Genomic DNA, 16220 nt, shown 5'->3' with positions numbered 1-16220 from the left:
AACTTGCTCTGGCCTGCTACTCTACACTGGGGAAGAGGGAAGGGGAGGGAAAGGGCTGATGAATGATGATGGCATAAGGAAGAGATGCGTATATACAAATTCACAGAGTTGTGGCCTCTCTAAATCCGTGCGTCCAGCCCAGTGGCTTGGAGGAAAGCTATAGCAGCTCTTGTTACCAGGGCTGCGCTGTTTGCATTAGGTCAAGGACCTAAAAGAAACTCGTCCGATAGCGGTCTCTCATGGATCTTTGCAATGGAAGAGACAAATTGCTGTCGTTCTTGCGCGTAGGCGGGACACACACAAAATATATGTTCAAGTGTTTCTGGCACCTCACAGCATTCACAGTTTGGGCTAGTATCACTGGCATTTATCATATGTCTATAACGGTTGGTGAATGCGACACCAAGGTGAACCCGGTCCACCATGCTCGTGTGGCTTCTTTTGAGCTTGTGAGGCATACGAAATTTCATTTCCTGGTCCCATTTGTGTAATCGCTTTTGTCGTCGATCTGGTTGGGTCCAGTTTTCTAACGTAGAGTTGCGCCGTAAACCTGCATTTCTTCACATACAACGGTGCGAATGAGTTCTCGGAGGTTGTCGTCGTTGCCTCCGGTGGCCGTGAAAATATCGGAATGAGAAGCCGCTTTCACTTGCCGCTCGTAGAAGTTCGACCACTGCTGAAGCATCTTCCCCATACTTGCAACCTCAGATAAAAATTCGGCGACAGTCTTCGGAGGGCCCCGCACAAGACCAGCGAAGAGCTGCTCCTTGACACCTCGCATCAGGTGACGCAACTTCTTGTCTGCGGTCATTCCAGGTCTGCTCACCGGAAGAGACGCGTCATGTCTTCAACGAACGTGGTGACACTTTCGTTGGGAAGCTGGACGCGTGCCTGGATCGCTCCCCGTTCGCGGCGATCAGCGCTGGCCTAGGCGTGTAGCACCTGACGGCGGAGCTCACACCACGACGCCAGTTGCTCCTTACAGTTTCGGAACCACGTACACGCGCCGTCCTCCAGGCAAAAATAGACGTTTCTAAGTTTAGTGGCGTCGTCCCATTCGTTGAACTCGGCCACGCGCTCAAAGTCGGCCATCCAATTTTCGACGTCTTCGAACACGTCGCCATAGAACGACTTTGAAACCCATGGATTCTGAAGTGTGTACCGGGTCGTCATCGCGCTATCCATAACAGTTGAGGTGGTTGGAATAGCTGCGTTGTCTTCTGAAGGCAGCCTCCTGATCCTGCAGATGGACGGGAGCCTCTATTGGCATTGGGTTGGTGGTTCCGCTTCCAGTAGGCGTCTGCGGCATGATTGAAAAATACCCAGCACATCCACCAGTTTGTCACGTGTCTCCAAAAAGGACTGGCGACGTTTAATGGGCACCAGCTGACTTCTGAAAAACAACGGCGACGGGACCAGGCTATCGAGCGGGCGGGGGTAGCACGCGCAGTTATTTCTTCATGGCATTCCTGTCTCTTCTTTTGCACGGTCCCCACTACTTCAGGTGGCAATATATCGAAAGCCTGAAAGAAGGCGGGCGAGGGCAAGGGCGGGCGCATGGCATTCTCATATATGGGAAATTCTTACGTAGCAGAGACACCGAGCAGGCTTTTGACGTTGCGTACAATGCACTAGGGATAACAGGATGACTTCTGCTACGTACGTAGGCATAAATACAATCCTTTCAAATTGGAAAACCTTGCACTTGCAATTGCTGAAACTACTATTCATTTACTATTCCCTTTTACAAGCACTGGCGAAACTGCCTCAACCAGCTGTAATAAAGTAAGATCAGCACAACGACAATTGCCTTAACAAGCAGCAATATAGAGCAAAATTAACGCTACTGCATTTACAACCTCTCCACAGAGCAGAGTTCACATACTCTTGTGCGAGTACTCCCTCCGGTAGAGTACACCAACATGAGCACGCGAACTCTAAACAAAGCGTCTCATATGTGACATGCAGTTAATCTGCTAATGGAGTCGCACTTGCAGCTTTATGACACCCTTTGTTTCTTAAAGAGCGCTTGCAGGTTAAGGCATTCTGGTCAAAATAAACAGTTTCAGGCTGAAACTTGCGCAGCATCGAAGGGGTATCAAAAACCATCATCAACGTCTCTATGCCTTAGTAAAACACACCTGACTTAATTGAATTGCACAAAATAAAGAGAGCGCAAGGAAGGGACAGAGATACCGTTTAACCCAAGAGGGGTAGACGAAGTAGAAATTTTGACATTTTTATCCTGCAAGTTCGTGCATCAATTTCCTGGCGCAATATCAAAGGTCTGCTTTTCACTGGATAAACGATGCGTATAATTCATTTATTCATCTGAATACTACATCGCTTATTTGTCCGCACTTCTTTCTGTACATCTGGGACCAACAGCCAAGGAAAGCGGGCATATTTCATGATCATGTAACGGGGAAAGTGAAAGGTATACACCTCCATCACCACATCTCAACAGGGCTTGTTACGAATTTCCTGCGTAGCGCAGTGATTCCACCTGGCTCAAAACCCGAGAATAAACTGTCGTCAGTTCATGAACCCCGACATCTCGTGGCGGCACGTTTTCGTTCGCGGCAAAACAAATTTGAGCTCCGAGTAGCGTAGTGTCACTTTAAGTTATCCGTAGGCTAGAGAATGGACTAGGGAACAGATGAGAAAGTGGCAATGCAAATTCCGCTTTTTAAGAAAGTTGACAGTGCGCACCGGTCCATGCTGGTTTTTTTCTCCCTGGTCTTTTGCCATCGCCACAATTTTGGTACGAAATCCATCCTTATGTTTAGACGTCACTAGTTGAAACTGTACAAGTCCACATAGGTGAGAGGAGAAACGCGATTTTGAACAACAGACACATCTGGCACGGGTATAATGTTCCAAACATTACTATCAACGTATGATGAATTCAATCACGCTGACATGAACACAATTGATCGCAAGACGAACGTGCCTCCCGGGCCGACAAACGCCTGTCTGATCCACACAGCATTGTGTATCAGTAACCCTACGCGTGAGCCACCTCCGATATGAAAAGCAGATTGTAAAATTTTAGCCCAGCGGTCCTAACAGACGAATAGTCATCCCTAGTGATATTCGCTAAAGGATGTAGACACGGTGTTATTCGGCCAAACAGAGGGTTTCTACGAGTCGTTGCATGGCCCGGTAAGGCTCCATGTTGGCGCCCGGCCTACGGTCTTCGAAAAATCCTCGCCCAGCAATTTTTGTAAGCCGCGGCACGCGAACGCACACTGTCTTGGCGGAGACGGCCGCAGAAAACTCGCGAGAGGGCGTCGCCAGCAGATTGCCCCTCAGTCGTTCTTCGTTCGCGTTCTTCCTGGGGTCGTAGGCTTTTAGGTGGAGCTCGTGTTTCAGTTCTAGCTTGGCAATAGCCTTGTTTATCCAGCTGCAAAAAAGAAAAAAGGTGTAGGCACGTTATGATCGAACAGTTCTGGCTCTCTTCTACCTTTATTCTCTCTCTCCTTCTCACACGAATCACTAAATTAAGAAATTATTCAATGAACTAGTTAATACATCAATGCATTAATCAAGTAACAGAGTGATAAAATGAATGATCATAGGGTATTCCATAGCATAAGGCATTACTGCTGCATTCGAATATTATGTAACAGCAATAAGGCGGTTAATTTGAAATATTGAAAAAATATTCTAAACAAACATGCTAAAAGGCATTCGACCTGTGGCAACGAAGTGCCAAGCGCAAGCGAATTGTAATGAAGCGAAGAACTGTCATTCAGCTGACAGTGTCGCGAAGCTACAGGCGTTCTTCGGCAAGTTTGGAGGTAAGTGGAATGTTTAGTATCTTCGGGGGGAGGATAAGGGAGGGGCGGCTACTGTCGAGGGCGATGATAATTTTTCCTGCCATAAATGTTTCATAAATATTTCCCCATAACTGATTTGTAACTAATATTATAGAAGAAAGATTGAAGCGACAGGAATTCCTTCACGCATAATAACCCTGTCGTATATTTCTAGAAAAGTTGGCTATTTATTTTCAGTAACTTCTTTCGCTTTCTGTCGTACAAGAGCGGTTCAATTCGCTAATTTGCCTATGTAGGCTAGAGGTCCTTTGATTGTAAAAATTTTGTTTGCGTGAGGTATTTGTCAGGTAGCTACAATGAATATAGAACGTATGCGAGCATAGTATACAAAATCAAGTGATCGAATAGCAACAAATATCGAAAAGGTGCAAGCCAAACCTAACCTAACTTAACCAAGCATAATCCTTTCTTGGAATTAATTGAACCAGGAACGAAGAAGTACTAATATAAAAAAAATCCGCAGATCAGCTGGCTCTCTAGGCCCCTTAGAATGCATTGTATTCCTAACGACATCACAGGAGGCCAATGCGAGATCTTCCCGTTCTTGTGTTTCTCTCTCATCTTTGCTTCCTTATCAAGACAACGCCGGCAGTAAAACTGACGTTTTTGGTATTCCTGAAGTACAGTTTATTAATCGACCCTAACCTTCGTTTTTAGCTTGCCTTTCAGCACTCTTTCCCAGAAGCATGACCTTCCGCAATAAAGCGGAAAGTGAATGTAAAGGTCTGGCGTTTGCTGACATTTTCAAGTGTGACTTCAAGAAATTCGAAACCGCAATACTACTGGCAAACTTCCACGAGGCTGTCGATCCTCCATTGGAGATTATCCGGCTGGTCAATCCGCTAGACTATATTTATGTTGTCGTTTTGTCTGTATATTTCCCGCTATGCTATAATTCCATGTTCATGTAATAACGGGTCAAGTTTGGCGATGAATCCGCATCCATCAATGAACAAACGTCCCTTATATTGGAACTGCGACCCAAGTGAAGCCGTCAAAATTTTGCGGAGCTCAGCACTTATTCCACTGTTCAATTAGTTCTCGTTCTGTGCACAGCCTGCAGAACCTAGATTCATTCGAACGCCTTACGTAGATGGCTTACTCGAGGCCTCCTTCGCTTCGTGACGACTTCGTGCTGAAGTTCATGTGACCCGCGCTACCAGGCATCGTGAGGCTCTTGAAGGGCCGTGGCTCGAAGCTGACCACGACGCCGAAATCCTCAGCCACTCGCTGTAGGATGTAGCGGGATATCCAAAGGTGGTCGCCAGTCTCGACTCCAGGCAAGGGCCCGATCTGGTACTCCCACTGAGGAAGCAAGATCATAGGACGACCGCCAAATTAGCTATTATTAATTGGAAAATGACAATTAAGTGAACATTAGGAAAGTTCAGATACTAATTCCCGCTAAAATTATGTGTCCGACAACAAAACAAACCGGATAATTGTGATAGCATCTCGCTTGTTTTCTTTAAAACACGTTTATAACTATGGCGACAGTATTCAAGCTACAACCTGCCTAACAGAAGGCACGAGAGCTCGAAATCGGGCTAGTAGGTTTGGGAATGACATGACGAACAATGTGGACGACAAGACAGGAAAGACGGAACACGTTTGCTGCGTTCCATCCTTCTCTCTTGTCCTGTCACCTTCTGTTGTTCTTCATTCAATCCGGCAATGTTACGTTGCATTGTTAAAACTGCGATAGATAGCGTTCCTCTGCTCATGACATTTGTGATGCGACTCACATTTCACGTCACGACAAGGTTACGGACTTCATTTTTGGCGGAATATATGCGGTGACAGAAGTTTCTCGGAGCTGTGAAGCATTCTGAGCGGCATCCACTTGTTTTGGTCGTGCGCTGCTGACCAGCAGAGAACGCATCAAACGAGACTACGCAGTCGCCTGTCGTCTCGGTAACTGTATTCGCTGACTAGCAGCGGCACCTAGAGTTGCGCCAGCAGACACCTGATTCTGGACCCCACTTACCGGCGGCCGTATTTATAGAAGCTGCCAGCGCACAGTAGGTGCTATGCGTGTAGTGAACGGACGACATTGAATATTTACACATCTAGAATTGTGAGTAGAGCCATACACGGCTACAGCCTTGTCGAAACACGGATAATGGGTGCATTATGAAGCCACATACCTGTGACATGACGGCTTCAACGTTGGAGCCATAAAGCTTGACGCCGGCGTAAGAACACGCTTTGACGTGTGCGTCGGCGACTTGGCGGCCGGCGGTGTTTTCCGAACCCACGGCGTAGAAGTAGCTTTCTACAGGGAAAACGCGTTTTAAAGAATGTTGACAGAATGTGCGCGTTTTATTCAATTGTGGTAAAGCCTAACGTGAATAAGAAACCATGACATTGCGCTCTCGCAACCCGGGCAGTGAAATACCTAAATAGAATGCAGTGTGAGTGCGAGTGTATAGAGGACAGTATGACAATTGGTGGCACACTTACTTCAGCCCTCAAATATGTTTTAACATGCCTAATATGCTTGCAGCGTCTCTGCACCTAACTGCCTATCCACGAGCAGCTAGGACTGGCCTTAAACAGATTACTCCCAGGAACGCACATCCCCACACTCGATTATCATGAATACACAAAAAATATAAACAGAATAGAGGCAGCCTGGCAACTAATTACCAGAACATGTTTTCATATCACCTCATGCTATCGTCAGTTGATCACTGAACAATTTATAGTTTGCAAAGCCCACGACGCATTAGTTGCCAACATTTTCAATGTCAATCAAATCACTCAATTCTCACTCTCTCCTCACCCACTCCGTCACTCACTCACTCACTCACTCTATAAGGGGCACAATGACCGCCTGCGATAGAGTGAGGGAAACAGTGCTTTACCGCTGGCTCTTGACCGTGTCATACGAGCAATATGCCGTGTTCTGAAGCGCTCTTTCTTCACTTCCTTCTGCACCGAAACTTCGTATTTTGGTAAATTTCGGTCTGGGTGGGAATCGAACCCGGACCTCCGGGGGGCTAGACGAGCGCGCTACCCCGATGCCACGGTGGCTCTAAGGTTCTGGCTGACTAAAGCTGAGCGTAGGGCGTGTAATTGAGCAAGTCACGCCGCAACCATCCGGCTGACTAGAGGTGGAACCTAGTGCGGGCGTCATTGGACACGAGGCAGCGCAACCAATGGAGAGGAGGTGGCGCCACGTCATGAGTGTATAAAATGAGCGCGATCGTGACGTTACGAGGTCTACAAACTGTATAATGCTTTCGTATTTGCACATGTAAGCGGTCTAAATGCCTCTGCAAGTTTTCTTTTTTCACATCCTCCTGATAGACATTAGTCCTTTATCTGATCCATTTAAAAAAAAGAAGAAAAAACAACAAGAAAATTCGGGGAACGATACCAGCGTGCACAAAGTCATTTGTGCACAGTGATTCGTGAGAACTAACGGGTCTGAGCCACGATAGTCACGCGAAGCACCAACATCCAGTAACCCGTTGATTGATGATTAGAAGTGCTCCAAGTAAAGTCCCTATCTGTAGTTTTCACCTGTAAAAGACAACATTAATGGGCCCCAAATTGCACTGCACACCCTATAAACCGCGCTTCAGTATTCCTTAGTATGATTTTGCGGCAAGCAAGGAGAAGCGCTTCCAAATATTCCATTGAACAAGGAATTATTCTAGGAAAAAACACTGATCTGTCAGCAGCATTGAATGGAACAGACCAGGCTTTGTTTTCCCCGGAGGGCCCGCGGCATTCAGGAAGAGAGCGCAACGCCTGCTGATAGCCTTCCTGCGAGACACGGGGCTCATCGACACCTGGTGACACATCCCTGATCTCAACTTGAAGGAGGATCAGGCGGAACAATTGCCGGCTATGTATGCCAGGCTAACCCCGCCTGCTTCAACATCACCACCACCACCACCACCACCACCACCACCACGATAGTCACCGAGATTACGCTAATGGCGCCGTCCACCCTGATAAACTTATTACTAGAAATTTAATAAGAAAATGGCTTTATAAATGGAAACTATTACGAACACTCTCCCACGTTCAGAGAGCAGGAACTTCAAATCACAATAATTTCTGAATCGACAAAAACAAAATATTCTATGTGACCTGCGCATGTGTTACGTTACCCAAATTCTTACTCTTATTTTTTTTTTCAGTTTGTCCTTGCTTGTTGTTTTCAGAAACAATAGTTTAGATGTAGAGAAACAAGAAGGTATTTGCCATGATTAAATCTTAAATTATTTACTCAGGCATTAATAGTTTAGGGTTGCTGCTCAGGAATGACTCGGTAACGCTTTCATCTTGTCTGCCTTTATTTATGTACGTTTCGAATGTGCTATGCAAGGAACACTCATTTATTATTACTTTCTTTTTCACAACAAGGCGAGCATGCTATTCTGTTTCCATGGGAAGACAATATTCTTGAAAGAGAAATTACCTTTGTCACTTATTGTATACCTGCGCCGCGAAAAAAAAATGATATTAAGCCCACTGAGAATATATCCCTCGCACAAATAGCGCGGACTACATACGCTGTCCTTATGGTCTTGTAAACCAATCCACTTAGAAACGCGAGCAGCTGCGCGATGTCGAGGCTGAAAACGCACCGTATCACTGCAATTTCGGTCACGTCAATCATACAGAATTTCAGTTAGCAAAAATACAAGCGACCGGCATGATTAATCCTCACGGGCCAAATTGCACTGAATGAAACCTGATGTCCTTTGTTCAACCACAGATATAGCCGCAGATTTGGGGCGAGGTGGGACAGATGGTGAGCAGCATAGCTAAAGCGACTCCGGTAAACAAAGTATTAGCAAGGGTTAAACTACGTCCTCGTCGCAATCATTCCTAGCGCTTTGACAGGCATGACAGGCATGACACATTCGATAAGCGGCGCTCGGGCTGGCCTCCACTTGCTGGCAGCTCTTGCAAAACTAAGGTACCAATGTTTGTTTATTTGTCTGTTTCCCGTACACCGATTATATGGTAAGGCGCGAGATCAACTAGAAAACAGCCCATAGTATAAAAGTCTTATTGCTTCAGGTTTACATGCGTCTATAGATTGACTATAGACAAAAGTCGCTAATCCTTGCCCAATCCGTGTATGCTGTACACTCTAATAACTACAGAAGGTATCGCAGGAGTGAAGCCACCGATTTACTCTTCAAAGCGTTGTTTTACTCTTGCAAAATGTCGAGTAAAGTGAAATGTATCGTTCACTCCGTCACCAAGGAGAGAGTGAAATTTGCTTTTCAGTCCGCCCTTCTGAGAGAGAGCAGAATGCCCGTTCTACTCGTGCGGCAATAGAGAACAAAACGTAGCGTAAGCTTCTGCTTCAACTGGAAGAGGCTGGCCCCGAACATGAAGATGTATCACTCACACACGCTGAGCAAAGAACACACCGCTTTGCTTCTAAGAGAACGGGCAGTCACAGTTCAAAGGAACGCGGAGCGAGCGCTCAACTTTTTCACTCGAAGTTGCTCCACCGAGCGCGCGCTCAACATTGCGGAACAGCACAGCACGGGAAAAAGGTGGTCCGTCCAGCGAGCAGCGAGGGCCATCCAAGGGAGCTTGTGTGCCAGCCATCTCGCGTCGCCGCGAAAACACGACAGTCGTTCGTCATTCTTTGGATATAGCAACAAATCCTCCACGGTAAGTGAATTCTAACTTAGGTGCGCATTCTGCGTATATGACATGCTATCGCCAGGAAGTCGTCGCGGCGCTTAGCCGACGCGATTGACAACGGACTAGGCAAGCGCGCTATCTCTCTCGATGTCAATCGAAAAAGTCAGTCGTCGCGATAACTGCGTGTGATTTTATCACTTGCCACTATCCGTAAGAGCTTTGAAAATCGCAAACTCTGCCAGAACCATGGTATGTGTAGTAAGACGTGAGGCGAGAGGACGCTTAAGATGGTTTGTTCACCAGCCCATGATTCCGAGCCTATGCGGAGCGCGCTTAGCGTGTGTTTTGTGTGTTTTACTGTATTCAGTTTGGCAGTCTACTGTATACGGAACGCTGTTGAAATAACGAGTTACATTAAAAAAGGCGTCATTTTGGTGGCGGCATGCTTTCGTTATAAATGAGCCGCGCGCTTAGCGTGTGTTTTGTGTGTTTGAATTTATTCAGTTTGGCAGTCTACTGTGTACGGAACGCTGTCGAAATAAGGAGTCACATCACAGAAGGCGCCATTTTGCTGGCGGCATGCTTTCGTTATAGGCAAGCCGCGCGCTTGACGGTGTCTCGCCCATGGGTAATCTGCAACCACTGAAGTTACGTGCAGCGCCAGTGCTAGTTAGAAACTTTGCCGCGGGCATTCAGCTGCATGATGCAAGAGGTCAGTTCCTCATGCATGATGCATGAGGAATTCATGTTTTATGCTGAATAAAGTATAAGCCCCATATAAGCGATCCTGCGCGCGACGGCTACACGCGATGCGATGGAGATGGCTGTCGCGTTCGCTCGTCGCCTACAAGTCGTACTCCCTACGAGCGACAATGTTGAGCGACGTCTCCCCGGTGTTGCCGGTATGAGGACTGCAAATACGCGTCAAAACTAGCGTGACGCATGCTTTAGTAACTTAAGTTCACCTATTTTATTGTGAAAAGTAGCATAACATATTTCTGAAGGTCCTGCGCCAGCTTGTTATCCTTGCGGGTATATAAATTCAATCGTTTGCTCGTTCTGCGCAACAGTCGGTAGTATTTGAGCGATGTACTGTACATCCAGTTCCGGCTTCGCGCTATTGGCTAGTCGCTCATAGCACTTGCGGGCGACGAGCGACGAATTCTAGATTTCCAGAACCGAGCGATCTGTTCGTGCAAGCGACGGCCCGTTTTGTCGCTCGAAGCCGTCGCAGTCGCGTACAAAACCCCTCTCATGTGGTTTAGCCCTAAGACTGAACTGTTTTTGCTCACGTATTGAAATTGTGTAATTATATGTCTGATTTTATGTCTCCTGTTGCGGTTTTCGAGCACGGTGCGAATCTGAAAGGGTGCTTATGTCTACCAACTCGGTGGATTGTCAAGTAGCAAGGTATGCATCGGTATCGAATATAGCGGCTGTTGTGTGGAATTGCAATTGCAGGGACGCTTTGCATACATTTATTGTTTTGGACATGCCTGTGCATTTGTTAATATGAGTTGGCGTTTCAGAGTTGTGTCAAATGAACAGCTAAATTACCCTTCCTCTGGGGTTTACAAGCATAATGTGTGCATCTTGCTACTGCATAGCAGACCAAGAGGTGTTTATCGTTTTATTTTTAGTGGAGGAATAAAGTATCAAAATGAAACGTTGCTTTATTTCCGTGTTACCAGTCGTCTGTCGTACACAAAATAAAGAGTTGGTCTAATAAACTAATAACTGCGGTCTAACTGCAACTTTTACATGCCTTCAAGAATGTAAAATACTAGATTTGAAACTGCAGCATAGTCGAGTCTGTCAAAAATGAACTCCATTGCGCACCTCATGAATGAAAATAAGTTCATGCCTTTTATAGTAAGCTTAGATGCAGGCCGCAGTGAACTTTCTTGTTAGTATTGAAATGTGGGTAAGCTTGCCATGACAAGCCTCGTTGCCCTTTCTTATAGGCACATCCAGTCATATCCATTGAACTGGAGGACCATATTTTCATCCCTACTGAGTATCACGTTTGCAGATATGATCCTCAAGTTGCTGCTTGAGCAGTGGCACTACCACAGATAGTGCAGGGGGCACACTGCGCACGTGCTTAGGATGTGTCACGAGTGGTGTTTGCGACACACCAGACTGTTGCGTTTCGCCTGCGACACGTGGTTTTGCCGGCGCGACTGCGGCGGGGCGGCAGACATTTTGGCCCGATCGTCGTCGCCGCAACGCTCCCCGCCAGGTGTTTCCAGGCGCGACTGCGGCGATGCGACCGCAAAGGATCACCCTCTCATTACAGTCATTGTGCCCGACCGGCAGCGCTACGACAGTGTGCTACGACATTGTGCTACGACATTGTGCTACGACATTGTGCTACGACAGCGCTACGACATTGTACGTTCACGTGCTCGTCTATTGAGGGGTTCCTTCTTGCCCTCAACTGCGAGAGTATAAAGACAGCTGCCCCCGGACGCCAAAAGGGAGGGCTCCGATTTCTTCTGTTGAGTAAAGTGCTCTCCCGTCTCTCTACTTCGGTCAACCTGACCGCCAACTCTTTGCGATGTTAAAATAAACAAGTTGTTTTGTTGTTACCAGTCGACTCATGCTTTGCCGGGACCTTCGGATGCTTCCAGTTGTACCCCAGGCCGCCAGGCCAACGCTACCCTTGGGGCTTGCGACCCAGGTACAACCACGGGCGTCAGCGCCGAGTTCCCAACAGATCGTACCAGCGGTGCGATCCCAAACATCTGGTGGCAGCGGTGGGATCGCCTCCGAATCCAAACAACTGTCTGCCAGCGGTGAGATCGCGACAACGGAGGGCAGCAGCGAAGAGATGCAGTTGACTGTATGCTGAGCAGCTCATCGACGATCCGGGAGCAGTGCAACGAGCCCTGTGTGATGACTGGTTGCCTGCAGCGGAACGACTGCGCTGGACTCTTGGCTGCGAGGTTTGGTGAGTGCGGGACTTTCTTCTTCTGAGCTTTGCCAGGCTTTTGTTAGTGTCAGAAACAGAGCTGGTAATTGTGGTTGTCGTTGCTGCCGGGTTAGTTTGCGGCAAGACAATAGTAAGCAGTAGAGAAAGCAGCATTCAGAGCAGCCATGGATTTGAAGTCGTTGCGCAAACCGAAATTGTTGGAGCTTGCAAGAGAGTTGGGTCTGGATGTCTCAGACAAACTCAGAAAACCAGAACTGCTAAAGGCTATTCTTGAGTTAGAGGCTGAGGATGACGAGCTGTCGGAATGCCTTGAGACCATTGAAGAGAGGGAGACTGCAAAAGAAAAAGAAGAGCGTGAACGTAAAGAACAGAAAGAGCGAGAGCAACAAGAGCGTGACCGTCAACACGCTTTGGAAATGAAGCGTCTTGAGGTAGAGATGGAACGCGCTCGTAATGGAAGTCAGGCACACGGTGCAGGAGAACGCGTATTGTTCAAAATGACTGACCTGATGCGGCCGTTTAAGCTTGGAGAGGACATTGGTTTGTTCCTGGTTAACTTTGAGCGAACGTGCGAGAAGCAGGGGTTCTCTCGGGAAACGTGGCCACAGCGCTTGCTCACTTTGTTACCCGGCGAGGCGGCCGACGTAGTCGCTCGCTTGGATAGAGAGGAGGCAGAGGATTTCGACACAGTGAAATCGAGTCTTCTAAAAAAGTACCGGCTGTCTGCGGAGGCGTTCCGTCGGAAGTTTCGGGAAAATGAGAAAGGCAAAAGTGAGTCATATACAGAGTTTGCGTATAGGCTTATGTCAAACATGCAGGAGTGGCTCAAAGAAGAGAAAGCGTTTGGTGACCACGATAAAGTTCTGCAGTGTTTCGGGCTAGAACAGTTTTATAGTCGGTTACCGGAGAACGTGCGATACTGGGTCTTGGATAGGCCAGACGTTTGTACGGTGGCTAAAGCCGCTGAGCTAGCCGAGGAGCTTGTGACGCGTCGGGCTCGCGGAGCTAAGGACGGTCAAAAGGGTGAATTTGGCTCGAAGTTTGAGAGGCCGAAGTTCACACCCATGAGAGCAAAGGGGAACACGCGTAGTGCGGATGCGAGTGGAAGCAGTGCGACCGAACCTAAGGAGACGGCGGCAGCCGAAGCCGAACGCAGAAAGCGGTTCGAGATGAGGCAAGCGCGCGTTTGTTATACGTGCCAGAAGCCGGGTCACTTTTCGGCGCAGTGTCCGGAAACAACACCAAAAGTTGTGTTTTTTTCAATAGGCAGCACTGACGAGAACATGAAGCTTCTCGAGCCTTACATGCGAGACCTCCTCGTGAACGGGAAAGAGTGCCGAGTGCTTCGCGATTCCGCAGCTACGATGGATGTAGTTCACCCGTCTTACGTAGAACCCCATATGTTCACGGGCGAGTGCGCATGGATCAAGCAAGCCGTGGAAGCTCATAGCGTGTGTCTGCCGGTAGCAAAAGTGCTTATTGAAGGACCTTTCGGAGCGCTTGAGACGGAGGCGGCAGTGTCATCTATGCTGCCACCCCAGTACCCGTACCTATTTTCAAACAGGTCCGATCACCTCCTGCGCGAGAAGGGGCTTTTGTTTGGTGAAGCTAGTGTTCAGGCCTTAACCAGATCGAAGGTTCGGGAGCTCGCTGCAAAGGCGGTAGTTGCGGGGCCGACGTTATCAAACAACGAAAAAGGGTCAGAGGCGCAGCAAGCTGATATTCAGAGCACGCCCGAACTGAATAAACTTGAGTCTGTAACGTTAAAGGCGCCAGATACTGGAGAGGAAACGCCCGACACGGGAAAGTTAGAAGAGCTATCTACTGATTTGCTCATCGCGCCTACGTCAGACGGACTTGATAGGTTGCTAAAAGTCAGCCGGTCGGCTTTGATAGCCGAGCAAAAAAAGGATGGCAGCCTGGAAAACGTGCGCTGCAATGTCAAAGAAGGTATCGCCAGGAAAACTGCGCGTTTTGTGGAAAGAGGTGGAGTCCTGTACCGGAAGTATCCAGACCGCCGAGGAGTGGAGTTCGATCAGCTGGTCGTGCCTCAATGCTGTCGTCAGGATCTGTTGCGCTTGTCACACGGGGGTTCGTGGTCCGGACACCTAGGAGTTAAGAAAACTAAGGACCGTCTCTTGCAAGAGTACTATTGGCCAGGGTGTTTTCGGGACGCAGACCATTTCGTGAGGACATGTGACACTTGTCAGCGGGTGGGCAAACCAGGGGACAAATCAAGGGCGCCGTTGAAATGGGTACCTATCATAACGGAGCCTTTTAGACGGCTCGTTATTGATACAGTGGGACCTCTGCCGGTAACAGCCACGGGGTACAGACACATTTTGACTGTGATCTGCCCAGCGACAAAGTTCCCTGAAGCAGTGCCGCTTAAAGAACTCAGCTCAGTTGAGATAGTCAATGCACTACTGTCCATATTTGCGCGAGTTGGTTTCCCTGCGGAAATCCAATCAGATCAGGGCACAGTGTTTACTAGCGCTTTGACGACAACTTTTCTCGAAAGGTGTGGGGTAAAGCTGTTACACAGCTCAGTGTACCACCCACAGTCGAATTCCGTTGAGAAGCTCCACTCCGTCATGAAGCGCGTGTTGAGAGCGTTGTGTTTTGAACATCGAACTGACTGGGAGCTGTGTCTGCCTGGGGTGATGTTTGCTTTAAGGACCGCGCCGCATGCGGCTACGGGGTTTTCGCCAGCTGAACTGGTGTACGGTCGCTCGCTTCGATCTCCGCTTCGCATGCTTCGAGAATCGTGGGAAGGTAGGGGCGACGACCCAGTCGTGGTGGAGTACGTACTTAAGCTCCTCGAACGCTTAAGAAGGGCACAGGAGTTGTCAGGTGAAGCAATGACAAAGGCCCAGCAGAGGGCCAAGGTTTATTATGATCGGACAGCCAGGGCCCAGCACGAATTGTTCAGAAACTGTCGGACGTTAACTACGTGGTAAGTCTGCCAGGAAAGCGGAAAGCACAGCAAGTTTACCACTGTAATCTGCTAAAACCTTATAGACAAAGGGAAGCAGTGGTGTGCATGATGGTAAACGTTCCTGAAGAGCTTCCGGTCGAGCTTCCGGGACTAGGCTCAGTGACGAACAGGGAAGACACCGGTCAAGTCATTAGTGACCTTATCAGTAAAGCACCGCTGTCGCCTGAGCAGAAAACCGAACTACACCAGCTATTACAAGAGTTTCAAGGTCTGTTCTCTGAGAGACCTGGTAGGACTTCTGTACTTACTCATGATATAGAACTTACCTCCCCAGAGCCAGTACGATCCAAGGCGTATCGGGTGTCACCCCGCCAGAGCGATATTATGGAGGCTGAGGTAAAGAAAATGCTACAGCTCGGTGTTATTGAGGCAGGTGAGAGTGATTATACCTCCCCTTTGATTTTAGTTGAGGTACCGGGCAAGGAACCTCGTCCTTGCGTCGACTACCGCAGGCTTAATTCCATCACTAAGGATCAAATTTATCCGATCCCTAACATCGAGGAGCGCCTTGAGAAAGTTAGTAGCGCTCAGTTTATTTCCACCCTAGATCTTGTCAGGGGTTATTGGCAGGTTCCACTTACAGAAGAGGCTAGTAGGTATGCGGCGTTCATTTCACCAATGGGAACATTCCGTCCTAAAGTGTTGAGTTTTGGTTTGAAGAACGCGCCATACTGTTTTTCAAGCCTCATGGATAAAGTGTTGCGGGGACAGCAAGAATTCGCTTTACCGTATCTAGACGACGTAGCGATATTCTCCGCATCCTGGGCTGAGCATATGGCACACTTGCGGGCAGTGCTAACCCGCCTGCGCGAAGCGGGCT

The 16220-nt window shown here is 48.2% G+C and overlaps 1 protein-coding gene across 1 annotated transcript in view; it reads right to left on the bottom strand.

Annotated features, from left to right (window-relative positions):
• Window positions 1-1154: 1154 nt before the first annotated feature.
• The window catches only part of LOC142578757 (glutamine synthetase, mitochondrial-like), a 31899-nt gene continuing 16833 nt past the window's right edge, over window positions 1155-16220 (bottom strand). Inside the window, exons 4-6 of the mRNA XM_075688305.1 lie at window positions 5990-6117; window positions 4945-5147; window positions 1155-3406 (exon numbers count right to left, since the gene is read on the bottom strand). Coding sequence (XP_075544420.1) covers window positions 3121-3406; window positions 4945-5147; window positions 5990-6117 — 617 coding nt within the window. The 3' untranslated portion in view covers window positions 1155-3120. The remainder of the gene's footprint in view (window positions 3407-4944; window positions 5148-5989; window positions 6118-16220) is intronic.

Source organism: Dermacentor variabilis, chromosome 4 (assembly GCF_050947875.1).
Source record: "Dermacentor variabilis isolate Ectoservices chromosome 4, ASM5094787v1, whole genome shotgun sequence".
NCBI lineage: Eukaryota > Metazoa > Arthropoda > Arachnida > Ixodida > Ixodidae > Dermacentor > Dermacentor variabilis.
The sequence above is the reverse complement of the archived record's forward strand: the minus strand, read 5'-3'. Positions and strand labels throughout refer to the sequence as shown.